The 25,071-nt window shown below is 36.2% G+C and overlaps 1 protein-coding gene across 1 annotated transcript in view; it reads right to left on the reverse strand.

Moving 5' to 3' along the window:
* ABCA13 (ATP binding cassette subfamily A member 13) overlaps window positions 1-25,071 on the reverse strand; it is a 181,285-nt gene that overhangs the window by 154,394 nt on the left and 1,820 nt on the right. Inside the window, exons 2-15 of the mRNA XM_083822790.1 lie at window positions 24,234-24,349; window positions 22,387-22,520; window positions 20,222-20,386; window positions 18,766-18,965; window positions 16,624-16,751; window positions 15,801-15,895; window positions 15,379-15,555; window positions 14,928-15,133; window positions 14,011-14,150; window positions 12,555-12,672; window positions 6,050-10,759; window positions 2,952-3,055; window positions 1,857-1,975; window positions 387-559 (exon numbers count right to left, since the gene is read on the reverse strand). Coding sequence (XP_083678916.1) covers window positions 387-559; window positions 1,857-1,975; window positions 2,952-3,055; window positions 6,050-10,759; window positions 12,555-12,672; window positions 14,011-14,150; window positions 14,928-15,133; window positions 15,379-15,555; window positions 15,801-15,895; window positions 16,624-16,751; window positions 18,766-18,965; window positions 20,222-20,386; window positions 22,387-22,520; window positions 24,234-24,349 — 6,585 coding nt within the window. The remainder of the gene's footprint in view (window positions 1-386; window positions 560-1,856; window positions 1,976-2,951; window positions 3,056-6,049; window positions 10,760-12,554; window positions 12,673-14,010; window positions 14,151-14,927; window positions 15,134-15,378; window positions 15,556-15,800; window positions 15,896-16,623; window positions 16,752-18,765; window positions 18,966-20,221; window positions 20,387-22,386; window positions 22,521-24,233; window positions 24,350-25,071) is intronic.

Below are 25,071 nucleotides of genomic sequence, written 5' to 3' on the forward strand. Positions count from 1 at the left end.
TATCCAGCTGCTGAGAGGACAAGTGCATAGCAAAACAGCTTTAAATTTAAAAAAAAAAAAAAAAAAAAAAAGATATCAACATTTTGAGGTAATGGAAAATAATTTTTTTCTTAGTTGTGATTCAAAGCATTCCTTGTGAAGCAGCAAGATGTGTTGCAAGGGCTCAGCAAAAGCATAAAGGTTTTTGGAAATATCCAGAATTTTACTAAATTGGAACCTAAATAATTTGTGCATTGTATCTGCTCAATTTTCAGCTACATGAACAAAGCTTAAAGAGATTTTGATTAAAAGTATTTCTCCTGTAATTACATAATTTATAACATACAAGCACAAAATAGCATCACTAACAAGAAACATTTTGAGTACCAAAATGTAAAAGGCTTTACATTTGCAAGGGTCTCTGAATGTTCCCCAACATTAGTTGACATTCACAGCTGCCATCAGTGGTATTCCGTAAGGCTCTCAGGAAACTCTCCAGGGTATTTGAAAGTTTCTGGTTTATATATGCCATGCTCTCACAATCCCCCTTGTTGAAAGCAAGCCACATTCTTTCAATGTGCTGCAAAACAGAGTGATCAATTTGTTAGCAAATTCATGAGATCGTGTTATTTCTTGAAGTAGAAGGTCTTGGCAATCAAATAAGGCATATTTTCAAATGAGAATGTGGGTAAGGTACTACTCATTTATTCATTGTATTTGTAATTGAAAGTGGACCAAAGATTTTCAAGAACCAAGGAATTCTCAAAGATTTCAGTTTTGAAAACAAGTGTGCTTGTGAATTTGACGTAACATCAAGGATGTACATCCAATAACAGAAATGCCAAAATTTGTGACATTTCATTTCAAGAAAATCTTTTTATAATTGTAGGCTAACCATTTTTTAGTTTTCTTAAATAACTGGTCTAAACATCACTTTCTTTTCAGCAAACTGAGAATTCTGGATACCCGTGTAAAAGACATTTCTTGTTTTATGCTTTGCATAGAATTCAGGAGAAAATAAGTCAAAATTCACATTTCTGATCTTTATTTTTTCATTTTTTTGCAGAAGTATGTCATGGAGCACTGGAGACTCCAGAAATACATCTGTTCAGCAAAAGACTACTTTGAGATAGGAGTGGTGTTTCTGACACCTTGTTTACATTAAAATATTGAATTTCCATTCATGTCAGCAAAATCTCCAGGTAGAGAGAGTACAGACTGGAAGAACTATTTCATGAACAGGGGAAGTAAATTAAGTACTAAAAGCATGAAGCTAGTATTTTCTATGTGAGTGTACATGCAAGCATGCATGCACATGTCTGCCTATGATATCCAAAGGCCTGTTTCCTGCTCTGGACAAGTGACTGAAATGACAAATGTTACTTCTCCCAACCAGGACTGCTGGAAACTTCATGTACTGTTAAGAAAAACAAAAACTGACCTCAACAAGTAATGACAATTTCTATTTTAGTTGGAATAAGTCTGACTAAGAAGTCTATTTGTATTTAGCTTGATCTTACATCTGTTCCTGTAAAGATTTAAAAGAATAAATGTACTCTTATTCATGAGATTAGCAGTATCGCAATATTTAAAAACTAAAATGACCTGCTGTTTGGTATTGAATGGTGTTTTACTTATTCATGATACAGTAATTTTAGTTATATTTACAGCTGTCAAAGCTCAGTAATATTTACTTAAAAATCCCTTCTGTGTATCACTGTAAAACTCCTCAGAACTATACCCATAAAAACCTTAGCTTTGTAAAGTCACTATGGGAAGCAATCATTCAGAGAACAGGAAAAAAATACTCCTGACATTAGTTCCCAAAGTTTAATGCATCTGTACATAACACCTGTAGGTGTGGAAACCACTCAAACCTGATAATGATCTTGAACCAAAATGATTCCTTCAATGACAGAGACAAGTAAATGACTCATTATGTCATCTTTACACTTTGTGACAACACAGAAAAAGTTGCTGGCGACAGCTGGTTCTTCTGTAAGAGAAAATGTCCAAAGCTTAATCAGTTACAAATAAATAAGTAACCACTGTCATCAGATTAACAGTTGACCAAACAAAAACGGACAGAAAAGTTCTTAAAAAGAAATTTTGATATGTTAAGGGCACTGAAAAATATTTCTGGTCAGACTTATTTTCCATTAGAGGACAAGAAAGGCTTGTTTGATTAAAATCCCATTACTGTTCTCCATAACATAATACGAAATTATATGCTTACATCACTACAGAGCCTTTCTCAAAGTGCGGGTCTTGGGCACCCATATGCAAAGAATAAGATTAAGGCATTCAAATTAGAGCAATTTGTTGAAGGTGAAGTTATTCAGCTACAGGTAGCCAATCCACTGGATCCACTGGGCTCAATTTGGCTCAATCCACACCGAAGTGGGAAGTGAAACTTCATTTATACACTTGCCCCATTTTTCCTTTCTATCAGCTATAAGCTGCATTAAAAAAAAAAAAAAAAAAAAAAAAACACTCTAGCTCATTAAAAAACTGCTGCAACTTGACTCAGTTCACTAGGCTAACAGTAAAATGTCCAGTAGAAAAAGGCAAGACAAAACCTAAATGCCATGCCTATACAGCCCTTTGCTGGGTTTGAGAGTTGAATCAAGGGATGAAGAGGTCCTGGTGTGTCAGAGCAAGTGCAGAAGCGCAGGAAGAGGGGAAAGAGCACATGCCTAAAAATGAGAGAAGAGAGGAATAGTTGCCAGACCACCTGCTTTCACTGAGATTTTGAATCAATGTGACCATTCTGAAAATCATCCCTTTATGTGATCTGCGTCAAAATATTTTCCTGTGCCATTGCTAGGATCGTTTTCCTGCATCAGTATGCTTGCCTTACTTGGCATCACCCAAATTTGCTGAATTTTACAAAGGGTTGCTCATAGTAAAGTCTTTACATTATGCTACTAACACATATGGTGACACAAGCAGTCACTACAACAGTAACCAACCTGAAAAGATTTTAAGAATATTCAAAATAGCAAACTGCAACTTATGCAATAGAACACTAGCAGGGTGTAAACGCTCCTGAAGAATCTTGCATATCTTAGATGCTCTGTGGAAAGATTAGTAAGAAAGCGTTATAAGAAAGCAAGGATATCATAGAAAATTTTCAGTAAGTGACTACATACAACTACAATCACAATGGATCATATTAGGATTTCAAAATTAACAGTTATACGACTAACCATTAGTCTGACATGCTATTACATTTGTCTGAACTGTTTCAGAATCAGAACATAAAACTTCCAGGAAACAAAAAGAAAAAAGCAGGTTTTCATCGAAGTAAAATATGATCTGATTTCTTATGACCTTAGGAGTGCAAAAAAAGTACTCTAGCAAAATAAGCAAAATCATAACCAGTGTTAAGCTAGTTTGCAGAAACACAGGGCTCACAGAACCTACTGATTTGATGGCAAAGAGCAGAACACTCAACAACTCTGAAAATCAGCATTTGGGGAAAATAAACAATGTTTCTAACATTGCTTTCGATCTTTCAATAGCCTGGGCTAATACTGACCATTAGTCTGACATATTTGTATAAAGTGGATCATAAAGGTCTGAAAAACACATCAGAGTCATGCATCATCTCCATTATGCTGTTTCTCTGTTGGGCTACGTCAGTAGAATCAGTTGTCCCACAAGCAAGACACCCTACAGATCTGTGTTGCAACCAAAGCAACCATCTCGTGGGATTCACTCACTGAGTATTACTTAAATGCAGCAACACTTGTCTAGCAGTACTTTTATTAAATGAGTTGTCAGTAAAGGTTTCCCAGAAGGAGAGTTTCCTCTGCTGCTAGATTACATATTAGAGGAACCTGTCAAAAATTATCTTGGGCTGAATCTTCCTTCAGAAAATGTATTTGTTAAACTGAATAACTTAATAGATGAGCATATATTATTATATATTATATAGTTAATATGTATGACTATATATATATGTGTATATATATATTAACTATACATCATGGCTTGGGTTGGAAGGGACCTCAAAGACCATCTAGTTCCAACACCACTGCCATACGCAGAGATGCCACCCACTAGATCTGGCTGGCCAAGGCTCCATCCATCCTGGCCTTGAATGCCTCCAGGGATGGGGCACATCCACAACTTCTCTGGGCAACCTGTTCCAGTGTCTCACCACCCTTACAGTGAAGAATTTCTTCCTAATGCCTAGTCTAAATATATCCTCTCTTAGTTTAAGACCATTCCCCCTTGTCCTATCATCATCTACCCAAGTGCCCCTCTCCACCCTTTTTATAAGCCTCCTTTAAGTATTGAAAGGCTGCAATGAGTTCTCTCTGGAGCCTTCTCTTCTCCAGGCTGAACATCCCCAGTTCTCTCACCCTTCTTCATAGGAGGTGCACTCTGATCACCTTTGTGGCCGTCCTTTGGGCTCGTTCTAAGATGTCCACATCTTTCTTGTGCTGGGGGCCCCAGACCTGGATGCAGTACTCCAAGTGGGGACTCATGAGGGCAGAGTAGAGGGGCACAATCACCTCCATCGACTTGCTGGTCACTCCTCTTTTGATGGAGCACAGAATGCAGTTGGCCTTGTGGGCTGCCAGCATGCACTATTGGTTCATGTCAAGCCTTTTGTCCACCAGAACGCCCAAGTCTCTCTTCACAGGGCTGCTCTCAATGAGTTCTTCTCCCAGTCTGTACTCGTGTATGGGATTGCCCCAACCCAGGTGCAGCACCTTATGCTTGGACTTGTTGAACCTCATGCGGTTCACATAGGCCCACTTCTCCAGCCTATCCAGGTCCGTTTGGATGGCATCTCTTCCTTCTTTGGTATCAACTGCACCACTCAGCTTGGTGTCATCTGCAAACTTGCTGAGGGTGCACTCAATCCCCATGTCTAAGTCATTGATAAAGATATTGAAAAGCACAGGTCCCAAGAGAGACCCCTGAGGGACACCACTGGCCTCCATCTGGACATAGACCCATTGACCACTACTCTCTGGGTGCAGCCACTGAGCCACTTCCTTATCCACTGAATGGTCCACTCTTCAAATCTATATCTTTCTAATTTAGATATTAGGATGTCATGTGGGACTGTGTCAAAAAAGCCTTACAGAAGTCCAAGTAGATGACATCAGTCTATCTTCCCTTGTCAACCGATGTTAATTGATTATATTATATATAATACATACTATACACACATATATATTAACTGAGCAATTTTATATACATTCAAATATACTATAGTCACAGTCACAAAAGGGACATCATGTTTGCATAAGTCACCAGCAATTTTAAGTTATTTTCACTCAGAGTTAATATGGGTTTTTAAAAGGAGGAGCACCAATAAAAATTTTCTGGTTTTTTGTTTGTTTTTTTTTTCTCTCCATTTATCTTTTCCTTGTACAAAGAACTAATATAAAGCTTCCTGAATTTTCTCACTGTTGTTGAAAAAGCATGTAAGTGCTATACTCTTTTCTGGTTTTAAGTGCTCAGAACAAATTCTTGAAGGAGCTAGTGCACAAGCTTGAGTCACTCTTTGCACAGTTTTAAAACATTTGTTCATTGAAGACCTGAAACCTAGTCATAGGAAAATGAAAAGAATTTGTAGTTTGTAAGTTGTAATAAGTTTGAATGAAATCTGAAGACATTTCTAATACAGTATATCTACATTTGGATATAGGAAGAAAAAAAATAGTTCCAAGTATCTGTTAATATTCTACTCCACAGCCCAAATAACTGTTTCCCACCGTTAAATGTGGGTTCAAGTTTTCAGAGCTCCAAGGTTTTTAAAACATTAATATTTTCAAATATTTGGTTCTATAATAATACCCAAAAAATCACCTTGAGTCTCAATACAGATTACTAAACACATAAACAACCTTGTCCAAACAATATAATTTGATACCAAATATGTCTGGTCTGCACAAAATAATGTGAAACAAATAAATATTGTTTTAATCAAAGGAACAAATCTGAAATAAAATAGTAATTAAAGATTAGATCAAGCTGCTTACAAAGAATTGTTTTTTCACCGCTGACTCTCAGCACACTTTTAAAACAGTACATAGAAAATGCTCACCTCATTTCTGCCATTATATCCTCATGGAAATCCTTTTGTAAAAAGGGCATTTTGTTCCTGTCATGTTCTGTGAAAGATGGAAGGATCATTTGCAGGATCTCCTGCAAGATCTCTAGTGTACTCTTTTGGGATGGAGTAGAAATTTTTCCATATCGTGCATTATAAAAAAATGAATCAATCAAGTTGACTATCTGAAGCTCAGTATTGTTTACATGCCAAGCTTCTTCTGTAATAACAAAGTCAGCAATCATATGAAGGAGACTGCTTTGCAAAACTGAATTAGCAATATAAGTATTATTTGATATTTTTCTGCCAAGATGACCATCAACAAACAGTGCACCAGTGTAATTTCCTTTAGACTTATTTTGGAATATTTCCAGAAAGTCAACAACATTTTCGACAAACAGCAGTAGATCTGATGAATTTTCATTAGCCATAAGGGGGATCAGAGTTTTCATAATTTTAGAATAACTTTTATTGTTACACTCGCACAGAAAGCTGTTCACAATCTCTTGTATGTCTTCAAAATTTCTTAACATAGCCTCTGTAGATGATATGTTAAATTGCTGCGTGAACACATGAAGAGTCTTTGAAGAGGACTGTCCATTGGCTACCCTTAGTAATTGAAACTCTTTGTCTATCACTGCAAGTAAGTGTCTAACATTAAAATTCACCAGTAAATCTTCTATACTTTTAACTATAGGCAACCAGATGTTCTCAATGTTATCAGATATATTACTGTTCCCATTTAAAGCAGCTAATACCATAAGCATTGAGTAAGCCTGGCTTCCAACAGAAGACATTGCCATTAAAGGCTGAACTATAGAAAGAAAAGAAAGGACAGCTTCTGCATCCAAGAGTTCAGAAACTTCACTAGTCACGTTCTTGACATCCATAAGAACAGTCTTTATAAGTGATATTCTTGAGTGTCTGTTCCAATTTAGACCACCATAAAGATTATCCAGCTGTTCAAGAACATCTTCGGCCATCTCCATTTCCTCCACTTGTATATTGCTCAGAATTTCTATGACCTGTAAAGCCACTTGTCTCTTCAATGTGGAGGAACAGTTTCCTGAGTTTGCATTATTTGCTTGCAGTGGCACAGCATAGAGGAACAGTTCATCCCAAAACTCCAGTAGCTCTTTGAGAACTGAATCATTTACACCATGGAGCTCAGAAAACTTAAAAAGAATAGAGTTCCATTCTTTAATCTGATGAAAAAAGCAAGTCAGATTGTGAGTGATATCTGTCTGAAAATCTTCCAAAGTGCATGAGGAATTGTCATTCGCAGTGACGAGTTTCATTTCCTTAATGGCATAGAAGATTGCATTATAATTCAGAGAAAAATTGCTTTGCGCAAAGTCACAAGGTTTAAAAGTGGGATCACTCTGAGGTGTTACTGTTGTGAGAGCCCAGCAGAATGCTGCAGAAAAACAAACTGAGGCCTCTGCAGGTTCATCAAGCATATCTGTCAATGTCTCCAGTAACATCAGTAGACTTTCTACTTGATTAGAGAATTCCTCTTTTGTAAACATTGGCATTTTTGCTTCCTGAGTCAGTACAAAAGCGTATACTTCGGCTAGTGCTTCTGTGATGTTTCCATGAGCTAATCTTTCTGTAAGGCTGATGACATCAAGGAGGAAATGGAACATCTCTTCTACATCAGAGAGCTCCTCTGCTTGAAAAAGTCGTGTGACTTGCCATAAGCTGGTCAGGTTCCAATTACACGACTTGTTCTCAAATGCATCCCACCAGTCTATTAAGAGCCCTAACTCAGAGCTCTCAATATGCAAAGGTTTGACATTTTTAAAAAAATTATCCAAGCTCCTCTGGACTTGTTTAAATTGACCTATCAAGAGCTCAATATCCATGCTCTTTAGATTTTGCACCAAGGTTACAACATGCCCTAGAAACTCTTCATCATTTCTTACTGGAAAGCCAGTGAGACTAGAAGACTTGAAATTTTTGAGTGCCTTTTTTAGCAGTTCAGCATTCAGAGGTACTTTTTCTATCAGTGTCTGTAAAAATGTGTTGTTGTCACCCTGCAATTTATGGGACAAATTTGAGTCAAGTTTACTAATCACATCTTGAAAGAACTCCATCCAGAAACCAATATTTTTCTCATCAATTTCAATATCCAATGGAGAGGAGATGTTTTCTTGAATTTCAAAAGTTTCATTTTTCAGAAGAGTTTTAATTTCTTCCAAAATTTCTTTTGAGGAAAGCAGAACTTGATGGAAGGGTTTAAGGAACATCCTCAAAGTCCTGTTAGATCCATGGACTGATGGACTGAAATGGGTATCATTTGATGTATAGTGTGAGTACCCCATTAAATTGTTGACAGCCATTTTTATTAGCCTTCCAGAGTTATTTAAGAGTGTAAAAATAAATTCAAGTACACTAGTGTCATCTTGAATGTGAGATTCAGGGAGAATGAATTTTAAAGTTTTTGTTAAAACATTGAAATATACACTTACACAAATCACATCAGAACTAGTTACAGAGCACTCAGGGAGAATTAGATTAAAAACCAAATTAACAAAATCTATCATGTTCATTAGCTTAGTATTTGTCTCAATGTTTCCCAAAGATTTCAGTAGAAATAAAACATGTTTTGCATTTTCAAGGTGAGACTGTGATTTGTATTTTTCACTGAGATTACTAAATCCACGTATCCACCCATTACAATCCTCTACTTCATCTACTATACTGTAAGAGTACAGAAAGACATGGAGATGAGATGAAAAATTCATTTGTGAATAGTTTAGGTCTTTCAGAGTATTGTCCAAAATTAATTTGGTAATATTCTTGAAAATACTGACACAAGCCAAATATTTGCCTTGAGGTGCATTTCTTAAGAAATCAGCTGTGTCTTTTATCTCGTTGAGAGCAAATTCAAGTTCTTTTGGGGAGAGCTTGAGAATAGCAGAAAGTGAATTTCCAATGGAAAATACACTAGAACCCTTTTCTTTTCCTCCAGATCCTCCTAAAATGGAAGTGTCAAGCCAAGAATTCAAAAAATCTCCATTACCAACCTTCAGTATAGATTGCTGCAATTCAGATATCACGATTCCTATCATTTCTAAAGTATCATCTAAACTGTTACCTTTAAGTGAGCTTGTGGCATCAATTGCATTTTCAAATACACTTTGAAGAATAGCAAGGAAAGCTTCAAAATCTTTCCAGTCATTTAAATCACCACCTTCAACTATGATTTTCAACAGATGCATTGCTGTTGTAGCTTCAACAATAGCCATATTCGTTTTATTGCACAGATCAACGTGAGTTGTATTTAAAAGACTCTTAGAGAGATCTGCCAAATCATTCCTCAGATAGACAAAAAATGTTGAATTTAAGTTTAAGATTTTGGACGCTTCTTCAAAAATCTCTGTCCAGGTTTGAAGCCATGTAAAAGTGCAGTGCAAAGCAGAAGGCACACTTACCTCATCTCCTAAGTTTGTTTTATTAAACAAAACACTGTCCAATGGAAGCAGAAGTAGGTTATAAAACTCTGCTGAGTGATTTAGAGAAGTAATGTTTGATAGATAAAAATCAGCGCATCCATTATTTACCAGGCATTCTAGGGCGAAGTCAAAAAATTGTTCCAAATAACAAAAGGCAGCCGTTTCAAGCTCTTCATCCATTAATAACGTTTTAAGGTTGCTCAGAGTATTATAGACAATTTGCATCTCTTTTTTCCCTTCCTGTGCAAGAGACTGGGCCTGAAACTCTGTGTAATTGTAAAAGGTCTGTAACTTTTCACAGAGAGACTTACTGGTGAAGTTCCAGAGAAGATCAAAAGTTTCAAACAGAAAATCAGAAACTCGGTCCATATCTTGGAAATCATGCCATGCTTGAAAAGATGAAATATCTTTTGAGGTCTTATAAAGAAATTCAAACAAAGTGTTATTGTCAATATTTAGGAGCAAATCAGCATTCTGATACAGAGAGAAAAGTATCTGAACAATTGAGTCCACACTAATAGTGTTTAACTTTTTGATGCCTTTGAAGAAATTGGGAACAATTTCACCTAACTCTTGTACTTTATATATAAAAGTTTCATTTGAGAATAATGAAGAGGAGGCATTACTCAGTCCATGAACTGTGCTGAAAGATGCATTGATATGACTTTCTGTCAATGACCCAACCTCATAGAGATTCCTTTGGAAGTTTTCACTCAAGTGTTCTAGGCGGTTCAAAGTAGTAACATTGAAATCTGGCCAATCAGTTAGGACATTTTTGAGCAATAGCATACTTCTACTAAGATTTTTTTTATTTTCTGTAATGGAGAATATAAATCTAGATAAGGTCTCCAATACTTCCTCCTCTTCCACCTGACTTATATCAGAGAGCATAGAATCAAGTTCATGGGATATAATTTTCAATATTTGCCAGAAAATATCTGTCTTCTCTTTCATCCAAGATCTCTGAAGAGCCTGGAAATTTTTTTGCAATTCATTATGGAGGTCAGAAAGTGCAAGTGAGAAGTTTGTGGCAGATTCCTCCCCCTCAGCAAAATTTTTCATCCATATAATCATATTATTCAAAACAGTTTCCATTAGAGACTGGAGGCTTGAAAGAGCTGAGAAATCAGTCATTATCATTCCTTCTATGACTTCTGCAAGATGTAAAAGATGATCCATTTCCTTTTCACCAGAAATCCATAAATTTTCTTCTGTCTTCAAAAACTCTTTCACAGATGTCAAGTTCCTGAAATATTAAGCACATTTTTTCTTGTTACCTAGCAGGCAGACAAGAATTAGTTAAATATATTTTTATAAATAGAATATAGATGCATTTACTTAAGTCAAAGAAAGTTCAACAATCATTTAAATAGCAGTCACCCATTAATTATTATAAGACCTGAAATAGCTCAACTGACAATCACTTTGATTTTCAAATTCATGGCTAAAAATACTGAAAAGTCACACATATTCGAATTGAAATCTGAATATAGGCATCTAAGTTAAAGAAGCGTGCATTTGTCAGTAATCAAGTCTGTAAGCCAGAATTGTCCTTTTGATTTAAGCGCTTCACATTTTCTGCTGCTGAAAAGAGCAAACATTTTATGCTTCACAAATGAATTAGTTTATAGAAAGGAACTTATCAGTAAAAGTGATCAAAAATTCTACATTTCAATGAGTTCTGAAGAAATATATATTTTTTTTTCATCACAATTATTTAAAGTGAAAACATTTCTGTTTGATGACTGATAGATGAATACCATTATTTTAATATCGAGGAAGTGAGGGGAATGAAATTACACTTAAATATAATGCTACAATTGATGTTTCCATAGTGTCAGTATTATTTCTCAAAAGGAAAAAATGCTTTCATTTTCATATAAAACATTACAACTCTGTGAAGCTGGTTTGGTCAAGACTGAGCTGCATGGAGGAAGGAGTATTCCAATGCAAAGGTCACAAGCTGAAGACAGTTTATCGTTAAATATGTTTTTTTTTTTTTAATAGTTTAAAAGCAGAAAACCACACACTATTAAAAAGGTTTGTAAGGGACTGTGTCTCTGTTACTGGAATTACTTACGCTAGATAGAAACCAAGATGTCAAACATTGAAAAGAAAGCATTCCCCATGTAGAATTTGTTAGACATATAAACAAAGAAATATACCTTGCACGTATAATACAGAAAGACACAGTAAGCAGTTGGGTGATTTTGTTAGTAGTACAGCATAGGGAAAATAGTGCATTCTTTAAAAACAGTATTTCAGGTGAAATACAAATGTGTGTTCACAAGCATTTTGTTTATACTCCAAATGTTAAGAACATCTGAGATTTTGAAAACACAAATCAGAAGTTACTTGCTTCTAGAGTCCATTTTAATCAAGCTACTGACCTCCCTGTCAAGTTCTGCTTGAATGAAAAGCACAATATGACCTGTCTAACAGTGGAGGCAATATTCAATATGCATCTAAGGCATATTGAAGGCAACACATAATTTATAAACTTTTGATTCGTCATCCTTTATTGCACTAATGGTGGTTACTTCCATTTTACAGGTTAAACCAGGCATTGAGTTAGTAAAGACCTCAATAGCAGCGTAATGAAAAATAAAGTTCAGAGTCCAGAAATGTAACTTAGAAAGTAATCTCATCTATTAATAACTGTGATCACCAACATAGCATGGTAAACAGTTAACAGCATTAAACAACACAGGCAGCAATGAACAACTAGCCTGAGGCTTTTCCATAAGGGATTTTTTTTTCTTATTTTAACAGAGTGATGATTAAATGGCTTCCGTTGTACTGTTCGTCAGGGCTATAATGTATGCAACAGTGATAAGGAGGCTTTGTAACAATACACAGGAACTGTCAGGACTCCATCCCATTTCTTCCAAGTAACACTGAGCAGCATTAGCCATATGGTGAAAAAAAGGCATGGTAATTATGTTCAAGAATTACAGTGTCTGTCCAAAGTGAAGGTGGTGTAAAGGATTTGTGGAAAACACCATTAAACAAAGAAATTGCACTGACTAGTTCAACCTTACCGTGACCAGGAAATAACTGAGGAATAATCTGGTAAATCTTGCAGAAATGCTAAATAATGACCTAAGATAGTCTCCAAACTGAGCTTTTGTCTAGAACATAGAGATGCTTCTAGTCCATCTGCAGAGAAAATACAAATTTCAACACCAAAAGACATCAAGAAAACTTTATGTACAATTATTAACAACTTGATAACTCCCACTGAAACAACCTGAAAGACTCCTACAAAACTTACTAGTACTTGAATTTTTGAAGAGAGAGAAATACAGTAAAGTACATTTTAAAAGAAATAAACATGCAATTTTTAGTAAAGAGTTTGATCTTAGTTCTACTGAATGATTTAAAGGAATGAAATACAGAATCAGTAAATATCAGCTCTACATAAGACATCTATATCAGCCAATTCCTTACAGAAAAAAAAAAAAAAAGGAAAAATAGAAGATATGTTTTGAATTATACATGAACTGCAGAAATACTGGGAGGGAAAAGAAAAGATCAGTTTTATTATACAAGAGTGCACTTAGTGCTGCAGTCAGCACTGAAAGAACATTAATATTTCTTTTTCCTTGGAATTTCAGTAAAAAGAAAGCAGTCTTATGAAATTCACTTATTACTGCCTAGTTAACCAACATATCTGAAACTAGAATAAATTACAAAACCTATGCAATCAATTCACATTTGAACAGTTCACTTCACTAACACAGTTCTTTGATTTAAAAAACTGCTTATTTTTGCATTACATTCTTTACCAGCCCACTTACAGATGAAATATTCAGTACATTTCTGATTAGCTCAGCAGACAAAATGTTTGGAAAAACAAATCTTTAGCAAGACCAAGATCTTTCATAGATCTCAAGAATTTAATAATAATAAAAAAAAAAAAGGCAAGAATTGGGAGCACAGGAAAAATACTTAAAGGAAACAAATGGGTGATATTGGGGAGGTCATTTTCTAGACCTGTTTGGATCAGCCATATTGTGCCATGCTTCATAGCTCATTTGTACCACAAAATGTTCAAAAGAGCAATGCTAATATTTAATCAGAAATAATTCTGAAATGGTAAAAGCTCTCCCATTCCCAGAGAGATCTGAGATCATTCAGTTTTCCACTGAAAATCAGTTTTCCACCAAATAAGGAAAAACTAGTGTATTCCAAAAAAGTTATCAGCAGATGGGCCAGGACATCTGGAATATCACAGGATGGGATGAAGGAAATCAAGCTTAAAGTCCTTGCCTTAATTTGAAACCAGCCTAGGAACACCTCTACTGAGTGACAAGCTTATGTGGTCTCCCATTTATATTGTGGAATTAAGAAGTTTTCCTTACAGGATATGGGAAACATAAATGGCTCACAAATATAAAAATCTTCAGCTTTTCCCTTGATGAGGAATAACGTACTCTAAAACAAACATAGAACTTTCAGAATAAATCCTGTGCTGTGGGGTAATTATTTCCTCACCTGACTGACCTTCTGTGGAGCCCACTTTCTTGTTCATGTATTGAGCTACCTTGCATGTCCACTGGACAAAAGTTGTTAAATCCTTCCAGTATGGATTTCCCTCAAAGGCAAACAAGATTTCTTCAAGTGTATTATTAATTCTGAAATGATATGGAGAACAAAGCTGCCATGGTTAAAACAGTGATGACAGAGGACACCCATCCAGTAAAAATATAACTCCACCTTAACAGAATTATGCTCATGCTTTACATAGCTAAGCAAGAATAACAAAACCCTATCCTATTTTAAAGCACTCTATTGATATACCGATTTGTTTTTAATATAGCCTCATTTAACTCCATTAAAGTAATTATATGGATTTCAAGCTAAATAATTACAAATAACAATCAAATTAAAACTTAATAAAAAGATGAATGTGTTTCCACTGAATCAGAAGAACAATGACTGCTTTCTGAACGCATCGAGCAATCTCAGGCTGCAGTACCCCTCCTAGTATACTTTGTAACTCCCCTTTGATGTTTCTTGCACCTCACACCAGCCTTTCAGATCCAGGTTTCCAAGAGTCCCGAGCAACACAGGGCCAGAGAAGTATGCAACAGGAAGAAGACAGGGGAGAAGTAGTAGAAAATACTTAGATGTAAAAAGATAAAGGGAGAAGAAGCTTTTAGAATCCTAGATACCTGCCTATCCTCAGCCTGTTTTGAAACCCTTCCCCAAAAGAATACTCGTACAAATCTTCCTCTACTTTCCTGTTTCTGCTACAGAAAATGGTTTATTTCGGGTGGTAATCAAATGCAGAAAGCAGGAGTTTAACCTTTTTACCTATTCATTTACTCATTACTATACCTACTCCAGGCTGGCATCAGCAAGAAGAGAATCAGGATCTTTATGTATTAACACACTTCCAAAATACATACAGTGAGAAGAACAGCTCTTCCTGACAAGAGCTGAAATGGACATCCTCCTCAGATGGCGCTTCTGTGCTCAGCAACTGATTAATTACACAGTAATAGTGGTAACTTTCAGCTAGCTGCTCTTCTATTTCTTGCCATCCCAAATAATCATCCGTTATTGAATCTGGCAGGCTCTGTTGTCCATAAGTCACTTTCTGCAGAAGCAGGACCTTTCACAGTAAAGAGAACAATTGTTTAAAACCAGTAAAAGGTAAGCACTCCAGAGATTTTGGCCCTGGTTCTTAGATTTGCCACCAAGCACCTTCTAATCAGTTTAAATAATTAGTTGCCAATCACTTATTAATAGCAAACCCTAAGAAGTAATCTACAGCCCCTGTTAATATATTTCATTTTGTGATAGCAATATAAGCAAGGCACTGCAAGCTTTAAACGAAAAGAATTCTGAAATACTTACAGCTTCCTTTAGCGACTGGACCTGGTTGCTTAGCTTGAAAGCCACCTCTGAGTCACTGTCAGGACACACATGTATGGCTAAAACATCAGTGATATCAGAGCCCCGTGGAAGCTGCAGGGCCTTCTCGAACATTGTAAGCACATCATCGCATACGTAGGAAGTGTTGCTTATCAACATCTAAAAAGTATTGAATACACTGTCTCTTTAAAAATGAATTTAAGGATAAAGTAACAGATTTAATTCACACTCTGTGTTAATTCTCATGAATGTCAGAAGATTAAAATAAGTAAATAAATTAAAGTTGGACCAAAATGCTGCTAAATAAAAAGTTAAATACTCTACTTAGCCAGTATTTTTCACTTCTAAATTAAGCCTGTGTAGCTTTATGCAAACTAGTATGCAGACATTAAATAACAACATACCTGTTTTAACTCCACAAATAGCTTTCTGATGTCTAGATGAATGAATCCATCTCTTTGGGTAAAGGCAATCAGTTTTTCCAGGATACGTAATGCTTCTGTAAGACAGTTCCCCACCACCACATACAGAAAATATTTAACCTACAGAGTAATTCAGGGGCTGGAAGCATCCTTCCAGGAAAGAAAACTATGCACAACATGGTTTGAAAGACACAACAGTTAGAGACAAAGATTCCATGTTGCACTGGGACTCTTACATCAGCAAAATATGACCCTGTCCTCTTTCACAGCTATACCAGAGTAGCTCTAGTGACTTCAGCAAGCTTTAGTGATTTTTACGAGAGGAAAATAAGGTCCTATGCAGATTTCTAGCTATAAATGCTGTAAATAACATTGGACACTTCCCATATGTAATAGCTGATTTAGACGGAAAATTCTTTTGAAATGCAGAAAATTTGCCTAATTCCTTAAGGACCCAAGGAAAACTGTAACCTCACCCTTCTCAAATAAAAGACAACACCAAAAATGTTACTAGATAACGTTAGGGGCTGCTAAATCTAGTAGCCCAAGAGGCAAGGCTGTTCAGGATGTATGTCTGTTAGGGGAAATAAACGTGTACATGTCCACAAGGTGGATCCCTCCAGCCCTCAGGCACTCAGTCTGCCCAGCAGCTGCCACTGGATCCCAGCTGCTGGCACCTGGACATACAAGGCTGCAGCCTTGCTCCAGCTCCTGGTGCAAATGTCCTCACTCACACACACAGTGGATCCCTGCAATAACTGCCTTTGGACAGTGCTACTGACAAGTAACCACCATGTAGCTTTACCTTCAGTGAAGTTTAAATATTGCGTTATTACATTCCTTATAGCTCCATCTACCAGAAGCAATCTCTTCGTAACAGGCCACTGAGGCACAGACTGTAGCACAGCCTGCACTCTCTCCAGATATAGGATTCTGTAAATAAAAGAAACAGAGCACAGAAATGTTGTGCACTACAAACAAAAAAGTAAAGCTGCTGAAAATTATGTTTTGTTTTGTGCACTCACTCTATCACCTACTCTGTATTTTCTTACAGAGCAGCAGTATAGCAGTGTCCTTTTATAAAAAGAATTTAAATTCCAAAACACTACTAAACTATTGAGCAGTTTGACTGCAGTCTCTCTCTTTACAGAAGATAATGGATTAATGGATTTTACAAAAGCCTTGGAACAAGAAAAGAGCAAAAACTAAAGAACCCTTCTGACTTTGAGCAGTCATTGATCAGTCTCCCACGTGAGAAGTTCAACTTGTTTTCATGGACAAGTCTACTTTCTTCAAACTAATTTCCCTAAAGGCTGAAAATGCTAATGCTATGAAAGATTTACACACAATGATCTCCTTTCCTTCCTTTTGCAGCAAAACATGGAGAAGTTTCCCACAGAAAAAGTTGATTTTCTATCAAGACATTTATTGTACTGAAAAAAAAAAAATGCTTCTAAACTCAAAGCTGAGAAAAGGAGGCACTGGCTGCTATTCCACCAGAGGCTGTGAGGTGAAGCACAGGAGTTATATATCTGTTTATAAATCCCACATTTTTTCCATTTTTCTATTCAAACGGGTATGTTTGGAAATGGAAAAATGACTGTGTCATTAAATTAAAGCAGTAACAAATACAGAGCCAAAGGTTGCCTGATCATCTCCCACTTGTGGGTGTGCTAATTGGAGCTCCTTATATCCTTCAGAGTTATCTTCAGGTGCTGATTTGTAAAGCATGGATCATTCATCCTATGCAGGAAGTTTTAGACATGAACAAGCAGAGCTATTATGAGCTATGCTAAACCAAGCCCTTCATTATAATCACAGAACACCCTGAATTGGAAGGGACCCACAAGGATCATCAAGTCCAGCTTCCAGAGCGATGCAAGTCATACAATGTTCATTTAGAAAGACAGAAGGGTGCATTCCTGTACGCTGCCTATGCCATCGTAAGGCTCTGCCAACTTTAACAAACATTTATTAGCCCTCTATATCTACAACTTTAAGTCTTGTGTAGTAACCTTTCCAGACATGTATTGCAAGTATTGTTTTAAAAATAGATAGGTAAACAGAGCTCCTAAAAACTTTATTTTGCAGAAATCGACCAGAACAAACACCTTGATTTCATTTTAAAATATATGACATGAATCAGAATACCTGCAATTAAAGCACAGTCAATCTTTACAGGCTTATAGTTGCACTCATCCTGAAATGAGGATTGAAAGCATTTTCAGGGTTGCAAGAAAATGGTTTACTACTAATTAGTGATCAACTGCCTTTAAAAAAAAAAAAACACCCTTTCATAGGGGAAGATTTGGACTGTGTTAGCAAAACAAATTATTCTGCATAAACACAGAATTTATAGCCATATCTTATTAACTACTTGCATTTGCATTAAGTGATAACAAGTCAAACAGGGAACACACATAGCATTACATTATAATTCTGTTCTCCGTAGTAGGTTTCTTTTCAAGATCTCCTGCAAAAACCAACATGAGTGTGAGCCCTACAGCAGAAATCCAATACATTTCAGAGGCACTGGACTTGCTGTGCATTAGTAGATTGATATTATGGCATACATTCATGGGAAGCATTAATGAGTCACAGCAACTATTTGTGGGAATTAGACTTAGTAAAACAATGCAAAGAATTCGGGTCATAGTCCAAAATGCTTAATTATACACAGCTGCCAATTTCTGTCCTGATGAAGTACTCAGGTCCTCTACTGAACCTTTAAAAAGGTATACTCAGAATCACGGATTAAATTTCTTGTTCAGAATGTGTATGAGTTATAAGAGTTATTGGACTGCATAAGAGGTTTGGAATTACAGAATAAAAAATAAAATCACAAAACAGCCAAAAATCAGAACAAGATTAAATGTAATGTGAAAATAAATATTGAAGTTAATGTGAACTTTTTAACACAAGTTGCGGAAAGGTAAGTATAACTTACAGATCATGAGATGGGCTATATTCTTCTGAAAAATAGGGTTCTGATTTCTCATTCCATTGCTTGAACAGGGTATTTATCCCTGAGACAATTTTTCTGGCTTCCCTGTCATTTAGCAGCTGAGACATTACATCAACTATGATTCTTTCAAGTTCTGAAAGTAGTTTCTGAGAGTGGTTGCTGCTGAACCATTGCTCTAATACCTAGCAGATTGAAGGAAAAACAGAATGAACCTTGTTAGATAATCAAAATTTTCTTATTTAGACAAACACAGACTTTGCTTTTTGTTGTTTTCCATTGTTGCCATTTTTGTTTTTGTTTTTTTTTTCTGATTTGTCTTTTTTTTTTGTTTCTCTGCTGTTGTTGTTGTTTTTTGTTTGTATGTTTTTTAATAAAAAGGGCAGCTTCAACATTTTGGGAATCCCATTATACAAAGAGATGGAGAAGGAGCCTACATGCTCCCATTGTGTAGTCTAGAATACGACATGTCAAGGCCTGGCAAAACTCTCAGACTGCCCTTATTTTCTCCCCCATTATGCCTTCTAAGTGCCTCGTGGTTATAACAGATTTTCACTATAAAAGGCATCCAGCTTACCCAGTGACTAGCAGCTTCAATTACATCCTTCCAAACGGTTTTAAAACCATGCCTGACAGTATTATTGGATTTACCTATGGCCAAAATAGTCATTACTTTTGGCAAACACATTCAATGGTGACTTCAAGTCATCACAGATCAGTAAAACTAATCAAGAGAGAAACTGACAACTACATTTTTAAGGAAATAAATGAGTTCTACATGCTTACTCTAGATCATACTGCAAAAATCTCCAGAGCAGATGATATACAGTTTAACATTTTTTTTAATGTTAAACACACACACACACACACACATACACTAGTGTTAAGGCAGCTAGGTAAGTGTTCTCCTTAAGAACCTCCTTGTTTATCCTATTCTCCACACAACTACTTGTCATCATAGAAACTGCATGACAAGCTGTTTTGCCAGAGCAGAATTTTAAAACGTTACCCTGGAGATTTACTCTTATCCTCCTCAATACACTTCAGCCACTATTGCCTAAGCTGGTGGAGGAGAATTAATAAATGAACAATATACCATAGTCTCCTTTCAGTTTTGTCCCAAATTCAGGCCCTAGTGAGACAGTAAACGGGTTTTCTTTCTGTTAGACCTCTGCAGTGCAGTCTATTTCACCATGTTCCCTATTACATTTCAAATCCGTGTTTGAGTTAATGAGAAAAATATGATTAAGTAGACAAATGATGATAGATTATACTTCCACTGTAACAATTCTTACAAGAAAGATTACTTTCTCTTATTAGTCAGATGAAAAAAATCATGGCAATAATATTTTATACCTATCTCGGATCTTTTAACTGAGTCACTGTTGACAGCCTGCATGCTAAAATTAGGAATTTAATCAAATAACTCATTAAAGTGTACCTGTCCATAGAGTTTGAGCTTGCTGACAGAATGGACAAGATACAGTTTGGCCTCATGCCATGTGGAAATACAGCTTTCTTCATTATTCTCTTTGTTAGCTTCATCCCCTGGCACACTGGACAGAGCAGAACACACAAACTGGTCCAGTGTCTCTCCTGTGGGAATCTGGCAGGGACACAAGAAATTGATGAGTATGTCAGAGACTTGCTGAGTGTTATCTCTGATATCAATTTACTTATCTGATTAAAAAGAAAATCACATAGCCTCCTTCAGTGACAACAAAGTCCAGTTAATCCGGCCTAATGTTCTTGGGTACTGCACATGCAGAGTGTTGTGCAAAATAACAGTGTGGCCCCATTAGAGTTCATACTTCTACACCAGGTGGAGTAATGCGATTTGTCTACACAAGGAATTTTCATCCTGTAGCTACATCAGTGTTGTTATTTTACATTAATTTCCAGGTTGACACTGAAATAGCTTGCAATTATACAGTCCAATTACACTAGTATTTTGCACTGGAATAATTATGTAGAAGCAACTTCACAAGTATAAAAACAACTGATGTATAAAGCATTCAGTACAATGATATATCTTAAACAATGATTATATATACAGTGGACAAGTTTTAAATTGAAGGTGGCACTTCTGAGCAGTGTGGACAAGGGGACAATTTTTCTCCCCACAGCCTGACTTCTAAATTCCATGTTGAAAGATTTATTCTTCCAGATCATATAAATTTTATCAAAGCTTGTAAAAGTCACTTAGTATATCTTAAATCTCCCTAATAGTGTCTTTCTGAGGTATTTCCCATCCAAACCCCTTCTAACTGTGACTAGGAAATGTATTGAAAATTTTGCAGGTGTTTTGACACCACACCAGCTTGGGCATCCGATAGAGAATTGAAGTGCTCAGAACAGACATTGACCATGTTTCCATACTTCTCTTTGTACTCTTTGAAGGTCTTCAGTGTCCTACTATAAGCACACAATATGAAGATATTAAGCTTAATCTTTAAATAGCTAACAAATATTCTGTCAAATATTCTGTTATGTTGGTCACACTGGCCATCAATGATATTTCATTAAAAGGCCATTCAAAGAGGGTTTGATTGTTTTTGTTTGCTAATATAATTTACTTATTTGTGTAAATCATCCATTTTTATAATGATCTCTTCTCAAGAAGAGCTCCAGACCATACCTAGCAAAAGAAAGGACTTCTGAAAATTACCAGCATGTTCTAGTTAAAGACTAGACTTCAGTAGAAATTCAAGAGATGTTTCAAGTGTTCTGCAGCTCAAACTAGAATATCGCAGGTCATTTTGGTCTAGTAGAAACATTAAAAAAGCTGTCACTGAGAAGAAATATTTTCTTCAAAGTTTGACATACTGGTCATATATTTGAATAGCCCCATTGAGACTACTCATCAGTCAAGTACATTTATATCAAGACCGTACAACTAAGAAGAAAGAACTGCTGTTGTACCTTTATAGAGGCACAGAAGAGAGAGGCTTTCTTTGTCCATCAAACCAGAAGAAAAATGCTACCTGTCAAAAGAATCCAGGCAGCTTCAAATCTGGGCTTTATTTTAAAAATTTAATGGAGAAAAACACAAAATTTACTTCCCCTGTACTTTCAGTAAAAACAGTATTTATTCTTTACATCTATAATTTCATTTCTTGTAACCTACAGATTTATTTCAAAACAGGCCAAGAGAAGTGATTATTTCCCATAAGGTCAAAGTAAAAAAGGCATCCATTTTAATTCTCACTGCAACTTCTACAAGAGAACACAATTCAGAGGGGCCACACAAAATCTAACATGAATATTATTGAAGAAAATCTTTTGTTTGAATCATTTGATTCTTGATATGAAACAGCACTTCCTTAGTTATAGATGATTTCAAGTGATTAGTTATGCTATTAGCGAGTCATGTATAATGGTGCAAATACCTGCTGAACAAAGCTTACAAAGTTCGTATTCAATTTCAAGACACAGCTGGAAACATTCATCCAAGTTCTTTACCTTCTGAAAGATGAAATGCTGGTTCTGTCTACCTTTCTAAAATATGATTATAGCTCCTGTAAGGCATGAAAAATCCCTTCAGGGATTTCCTTCAGGAAACAAAAACAGAGGAAAGAGGGACAATGAAATTTTCAAGTAGTTTACCTTTGTTAATTGTGCTGTATAACTTAGAAGTTTCTTAACATGAAGATCATCAAAACCAAACCTAGATTCAAGTTCTGCTCTGACAGCACGTGGATTCCACAAAACAGACCCTAAAGAAAGATTATATTGAAAACCTGAAAGAAAAAAAAATATATAGTTTGCAACATTCCTACTTTTTTTGTTCACATTGTTTCTTGATGATTCAGACTTGATGAGACCCAAATACAGTATTTCCAGCTTTCTGAAGAGAATAAGTGTGCACCTGAACACCTATTTCACTAGGATAAAATCCCTGGTTGCATTAGAAATATGGCAAGGTCAGCTAATCTGTTGGTATGTCACCAGCTGTTGATAGGATCATTATGAGAGGCCCTACACAGTGATTGCAAGCAGACGCAGCAGTGTGCCATTCTGAACTGGTGTCCAATTATGCATGCATTTGTGCAAATGTGCGTATATGGGCTGAAAATGACTTATTGCTGAGAGGAAGAGCACTAGGAGAATACTAGCTGCACTCTGTAAACAGGTTTGCATAAAGACACTGCTTCTGTACCTGGTGATTCAAATCAGAAAGCTTTCTGAGGGACAGTATGTCATACCTCTAATGCAGTGAGATGCAGGAAAAGCAAGTCGATTTACATTGCTTTTGTTCTAGCTAGCTTTAAAGCAGTACCAGTGAAGACAGGGTTAATGATACAGTACATACCCAGCTCACACAAAGCCTTGTCTAGCTCTCAGAGAAACCCACGTCACTACAGAATACTACCATAAGAATTAGATAGCACACTATGGTCTGCCTACTTTGCTGTCACCGTACCTATTAATTGCACTAGAAATCAACTTACTGGCATTAAACTTTCTGTATTCTCTATTTTAAAGCTAAATACTAATTTGTCATAAATATCTGAATATTTGGTGACATGAATATATTGTACACAACACTTCTTTTGAGTTTATAAGCCTGTAACACTACATGAATGAAAATATATTTAAGAGGCCATAGCTTTTCCAGCTTCCTAACATTTGCCATAGCTGCGAGGCAACTAGCAAGTCAAAAATGCCAGCCAGACACACACAAACTATACTTTAAGGTCACCTGTCACTCATTTCTCTTTTGAATAGCTGTCTGTAAAGTACACGAAAGAACAAATAGCAGTGACCTGAGCTGAGGCCCAGGGAATTAAAGTCCACCCTCTGTATAGGGGCTCAAACATATTACCTTTCTATCACTTCAGTCTTGTTTTTGACAGTGGGAGGGGGATTTAGACCACGTACATTTCTTGGCCTGACTTTCCATGCAGAGCCAGCAGCTGCACATAGAATCTAATTGTACGTCTTCAGGAAATTTGCCAATGAAACCTATTCCTGACCTTAATCTTGAGGAGTTGTCCTGTGCCCAGCCTACCTTCTCCAGTTAAACACATCTCCCACAACCAAGCAGCAGAAAGTGAAAATGTAGCCCTCCAGCTAAGACTAGAATTTGTGATAACAGAAGAATAAAGCTTTAAAGTAAGACTGACATAACATGCATGTCCAAAAAAACAGTGTATCCTTCTATCAAATGGAAGAGATTGTCCTTTGTAGTGATTTAGTCTCTCTAAAATTCACCACTGAAAGATCATTCTAAACATGATATGTTAGGCCTTGCAGTTGTGATAGTCTGATGAAATGTAGTTATTAGTGTTTAAAAAACAGGTCAATAAAGAAATGAGTGACATCATTCAATTCTTGGACCATTTACATTGGGAATTTAGCAGGAATTCAGAGTTACTGCTGTCACGATTTGCAACATGCTTACAAGTTATGTCAAAAATAATAATAATAATAATCTGAAGCAAATTCCTTACCTTCCAAGCTCCTATCCTGTACCAATTCAGCAGTTAAATTCAGTGCGATTTTCACGACTTCATAGAAACTCTGGCCAAATGGCATCACATCTAAATCCTTCAATGATGCTAAGGTACTGAAAGTAAAACAAAAATCAAGCTCTGCATACACACAGAACTGAAAGGGCTTGGTGGAATAAAATGAAGCTCAAACAACTGAATACTAAAATACATAGCTATTGCTGAATAAACTGATCTTTTGTTATTCTTTTCATTAAAAAAAAAAGTGAGATTTTACAATTAGAGTTTTACTCAGTGTTCACTAAGGATATGAAATACTACACCAACGTTCTCAGGGAGAAGGGACAGTCAGGGTAGGAGACATGAGTTAAAAATGAGAGCAAAAAGAGAGAGCAAAAACAGCACTAGGATTCTCCTAGTCATCCCTACAGCAAGACGATGGGATGGACAATAAAATAAGCATTGGCTTATTCCACTCAACCTGCAGAAGCAAAACACATTTAAAGCAACAGAAGACTTACTCTCACAACAAATTAAACAAAGCACTTTACACAACACTGATAAAAATATATCTGTTGAATGTCTTACAACTCCCAGTTTTCCCTTTACTGGGAAACAATCTACATTAACACAGCTATAATTTACTACTTAAAGTTTAAGTCAAATTTATTAGTTATTTCCCATAGCATATTCCTCTGTTAAGCAAATAAAAATCCAGCATCGTTAGACTGGATCAGCAGTTGCAGTAACACGTATTTCCAACAATATGAGAAAAAAATGCAACACCGTTTAAGTTATCTGAATAGGTGTGAAAAGTGTTGAACTAGGACATGTTGTT

The sequence above is a fragment of the Anser anser genome, assembly GCF_964211835.1.
Source record: "Anser anser genome assembly, chromosome: 2".
NCBI lineage: Eukaryota > Metazoa > Chordata > Aves > Anseriformes > Anatidae > Anser > Anser anser.